Here is a 4,914-nt window from a genome sequence, read left to right on the forward strand (position 1 = left end):
GCAGAAGGCGCCGCCCCTCAGGCGGCTCCCCGCAGCCCGCCGAGGAAGGGGAGAAGGTGAAGGGCGCGGCCCAGCGCGCGCCAGGGGTAGGAGCGGCGCGTGGGCAGTCGCCCGGCGCGCGGAAGCGGGGCTGGGAACCCGGGGCGCCAGGCTCCGGGGTCTCAGCCGTGCCCTCTTGCCCCTGGCGCTTTCTCGCCGCCCCCTCCCTCTCGCCTCAGGCGAGCGGCCGACCTCACGCCTGCGCACACGCACTGGTGCCGGCAAAGCAGCCAGCGTCTCGGCGTTTCACGCCTGCGCGCGGGCGGTCCCATCGGATAGAAGACACGGAGAAGGCGGACCAATGAGAGGGCAAGAGCAGGAGGGAGGAGGCGGGGTGAAGGAAGTAGCTAATAGAAAAGCAGGAAGCTGAACCTTCTGGCCAATAAACATGGCTAAAGAATGTACAACCGCGGAAGGAGGCGGGTGCTGTGCTAGGAAAGGTGGGCCTGGATAATAGGAACGGTAAAAAGGAAGCCAATGATAAGGGGAGTAGGCGGAGGTCAAATTGACAGACAGTGACGTCTATTTGGGCGGTGACAGACAGAATCCGCAGTCAATAGGAAGAGCTGAGGAATTCTTTAGGTCTCCCAAGAAGGTCAGAAAGGAATGACAGCTGGGGGAACGAGAGGCGGGGGGACCGGGCCAAATTTGCAATTAATTTGCCTAGTCAGCCAATGAGGGCATTCTTTCACTTTAGCAACAAGGAGAGTATAGAAAGCTGTCTCAGCCAATAGCAGCACTCAAAGTTCAGGGGCGCTGCCAGGAGGCGGTGCCAGCTCAGGGACATCTGTGACAACCGGAGACAAGCGCTGGAGGGGAGTGACAGTAGGGGATAGCGCTGAGAAGGGCGGGGGGCCGGGGGCATTGGTGCAGCCCTTAGCCAATAGGAGCGCCGTGCTGCCCTTCCTGAGTCTTTTCTGGGCCCTCATTCTCCATCCAGCTCCTGACTCCCCTCCCCCCCGCCACACACACACACACACACACACACACACACACACACACACACACACACAGAGTCTGTGAGATTCCGAACTCTACCAAAGATCTAGTGCCCTCATCCAGTGTTTCTAATTCTCATCCCGGCCCGCAACTAATCCCAACACTATAAGCCCCAAATCCTCTAAGTGACCCATCTCTCTGGATGCACCATTTCCTGCAGGAATCCCAAGCTCCAAGTTCCTCTTTTCAGCCCCCATCATCTGAGCTCTTCCGCAGAATCCAGGGATTCCGAACTCTACCAAAGATCTAGTGCCCTCATCCAGTGTTTCTAATTCTCATCCCGGCCCGCAACTAATCCCAACACTATAAGCCCCAAATCCTCTAAGTGACCCATCTCTCTGGATGCACCATTTCCTGCAGGAATCCCAAGCTCCAAGTTCCTCTTTTCAGCCCCCATCATCTGAGCTCTTCCGCAGAATCCAGGCTTCAGTTCCTCAGACCTCATTCTCTGAGCGTGTCCAATTCAAGTGGGGACCTCAGGAATTCCCAATACCATGAACTCCCATATGTGTGTCCTTATTCTTTTGCGAATCCAAGACCCATTCCACTGACTCCTATTCTCTCATTGCCGCACTTCTGTGCTCCTCATTTTTTGCTAAGAAACCATACCCCGAACTTACGAGTGTCCCCAGCTATCCTAGATCACAAACATAAAGTCCTAACTTTACGTGCCCTTTCTCACTCTAACTCGCATTTCCCTGAGCCCCAGGAGATTTCTATACAGAGTTCACCATCCTGAAATTTCAGTCAGGCCTAATTCCCAACTTCTCAGTTCCTTCTTGGTTGCTAAGTCCTCTGAGGCTCCTCAGACCCAGATCCCATGAACTCCGAGTGTCTGAGATATACTGCTCCTGCTTCCTTCTTCCCCACTTTCCAGTTGACCCAAGCTTCCTGAGCACTTTCCCCATTCCTGTCTCCAGAGTTCTCCTCCCCTCCCAGAACCCAATAATAAGTGGGCTCCTCCTTGGGCCTGGACCCCCATGATAACCTTATAAGGTGAGGCAGCTGTCGAACCGGGCAAGGAGGGGCCAGGGCAGAAGGCCAAGGGCAGCTGCTAAGTTTAGGGTGGCTCCTTAACTCTTAGAGACAACAGGTGGCTGGGCCCCAGTGCCCAGAAAAGAAAATGTCTTAGAGGCATTGGCATGAGGCGGGAGGAAGGCAAAAGGAGGAGGCACCTTGCTCAGGACATTGGGTCATAGAGGGAGCAGGAGGAGGAGATGGGTGTCATGGCCAACCTTGGGCCTCCTGGGGTTTCCTCAGCCACTATTGTCCCCGACCTCCACTTATAGAGGGGACTAGGGCACTCAGGCCTAGAGAGGTAGAAGAGGGTACCTCAAAGTCACACAGTCAGCCAAGTTGGTTCTTGCTCAGAAAGGATTGAGAAGCCACTGACCATAACAATCAATCAAGAGGAAGTGACCGACTAGTCTCTTTCTTGGTGTCTCTGACTCTCTTCATCTGATTTCTAACTTTCACACCAGTATCCAAAGAAATGGTATAGACTCACACTAGACCATGTCCTCCTGTTTCAAACCTTTCCAAGACTCCCAAGGGCTCAGTCCTCAGGCTGACTCCCTCTAGTTTCTTGTTTTCAGCACCTTGCATCTTCTGCTCAAGCCCATCACAATTCTGGCAACCTGAACACTTCTAATCTTTCATTTCTCCAGGCCTTTGCCCATCTGTGCCCTCTGTTTAGCACACCTGCTCCTCCACTTTCACCTGACTCACTTCTACTGAAGTCATTCTCATACTCCTAGATAGGGCTACTGTGCCCTCTACTTCTATGTCATTTTCTATATTTCTCCTGTCTCCATGATTGGACTGTAAGTTCTACCAAGGCAGGGCCTACATATTAATTATGATTATATTTCACTAAACTGTTCCAAATAGTGTTCGCATCCACAAGTTTTGTGGGATGGGGATTACATCTCCATTTTATAGAGGGGGAAACCTAGGCCCAGGATTTGAAGCACAAAGCCCAAAATCACAGAGCAGGCTCTCAGCCCCAGGCTATCAAATCTATTTATACCTAGGGATTCCATGCTCTGCATCTTTCCTCATAAAACCCTCCCACTCCTTGAAGGAGGTGTAGAAGAGCTTCTTGAATCTTCAGGTTCACCAGATAGCTCACTCCCACGTTTAAACTCTGTGACCACACCCACACATACACACACTTGATTGTGAACTCCAAATGGGAGGGGAGTTGTGTTTGCCAAAGTGTACCCATAAAGAACAGCACAATGCCTGACACACTATAGGTGCTCAATAAATTTACTGGGTTTAAATCTGAGCTCACCCCACTTAGGGGTACAGGGGCCTGGTTCATCTCTCTTCCAGCACTGTACCCTGGCTTGGGCCCTCTCTGATCTCTGGTACATTCCAGCCCCCTTTTGAGAAAAGGAACATCCCTTCCTGCCCAGGTCCTAGTGAGGCATGCATCCCAAGACTCCCTCCTTCCTCCCTCCCTCCCTGGAATCCAGCTGCTGTTGGCCCTCTCAGAAGGGAGAGGCCCAGAGCCTAGCTATTTTGGTATCTGGGGTGGGTACCCACAGGGCTAAGGTTACCCTGGTATGTTAAGGGCTCCCTGGGGCAGGACTATAAAACCCCAGAGGGACTGCGCAGGCTGACTCTCTGCTCCTTTCCAGCCAGAGCCACTGCCCTGCCCCCAGGAGACTGAAGACATGGTGAGTGAGAATCTCCCAACCCCTGACCAGATCCCTCAGACCTCAGAGCAGCCTCACCCTTTGAAAGAAGGTAGCTGGTTTCCAGTCCATCAGAGGAAGAAAACTGAATCCTCTTTTTCTTGGTATCACTCATGGGGAACATACAGAACCCAACCAAGGATAATCTGCTCAGACACTCCATTCACAGGAGCCTAGTCTCTCTCAAAGGATGCTCCATACCTTCCTGCATTTCACCTTCCTAAAACCCTTTAGGACCTGCCAGGCAAAAATTCCCACTCTCACTTTATAAATGAGAAAGCAGAGGTTCATACAGGATGAACGAGTGGATCAGGGTGATACAAGTCCAGGACTCGGCTCGGGGTTCTAAAAAGGGGAACTTGTTGTGTAGGATGGAAGGATGGGACTCAAGGGCTACAGATAGGATTTGGTGATGCAACCGAAGCAAGCCCTCTCAGCAAAGGGGACATAAAGAGAGGGAGGCCTAGAGCCAGAAGAGTTGCTTTAGAAGAATGGACTCAAAGAACCCTGAATCTAATCAATTGCCTCCAGAGAGTAGTAGGATTGGGTCCATGGACCTCTTTGCCCAAATCTCACCCCCTAGGCACCCAAGAAGGCCAAGAGAAGGGCAGCAGCAGAGGGCGGAAGCTCCAATGTCTTCTCAATGTTTGACCAGACTCAGATCCAGGAGTTCAAGGAGGTGAGCAAGGGGAGAGAAGACACTGAAGGCTGGGCAAAGACATCCCTGCTCCCCCCAACCCCTTGAATGTGCACCTGTTTTAGGGCGAGGGGGAGGGTTTAGAATGCCCCTCCCCCTCCCTTGGGGTATAAGAGGACAGCTGGCTAGAGGCCAGAATCTGATCTGCCTGGAGTAAGGATGCTAAAGCCTGGCCATGGGGAACCTAACCCCTCCCTGTCCATGCCCTCCTCAGGCCTTCACAGTAATCGACCAGAACCGCGATGGCATTATTGACAAGGAAGATCTGCGGGACACCTTTGCAGCCATGGGTGAGCCTCCCACTTGAACCGCAAACATCCAAGGCTGCAGAGTCCTGGGAATTCAGCAGCTTTGGGGTCCAGCCCTGATGGCTCTACCCTGGGCCTCAGTCTACCCAGATAAAAATGGGTAGGATGATCTGAATTTATGAGAAGCATCACCCCTGGTCCCAGGACCTCACTGCAGCTCATGCTTTCC

The 4,914-nt window shown here is 52.7% G+C and overlaps 1 protein-coding gene across 1 annotated transcript in view; it reads left to right on the forward strand.

Annotated features, from left to right (window-relative positions):
• Positions 1-543: 543 nt before the first annotated feature.
• The window catches only part of MYLPF (myosin light chain, phosphorylatable, fast skeletal muscle), a 5,594-nt gene continuing 1,223 nt past the window's right edge, over positions 544-4,914 (forward strand). The window contains exons 1-4 of the mRNA XM_006914118.2: positions 544-634; positions 3,684-3,722; positions 4,324-4,419; positions 4,652-4,727. Of these exons, the coding sequence (XP_006914180.1) occupies positions 3,720-3,722; positions 4,324-4,419; positions 4,652-4,727 (175 nt within the window). The 5' untranslated portion in view covers positions 544-634; positions 3,684-3,719. The remainder of the gene's footprint in view (positions 635-3,683; positions 3,723-4,323; positions 4,420-4,651; positions 4,728-4,914) is intronic.

The sequence above is a fragment of the Pteropus alecto genome, unplaced genomic scaffold (genome assembly GCF_000325575.1).
Source record: "Pteropus alecto unplaced genomic scaffold, ASM32557v1 scaffold44, whole genome shotgun sequence".
NCBI classification, from domain to species: Eukaryota; Metazoa; Chordata; class Mammalia; order Chiroptera; family Pteropodidae; genus Pteropus; species Pteropus alecto.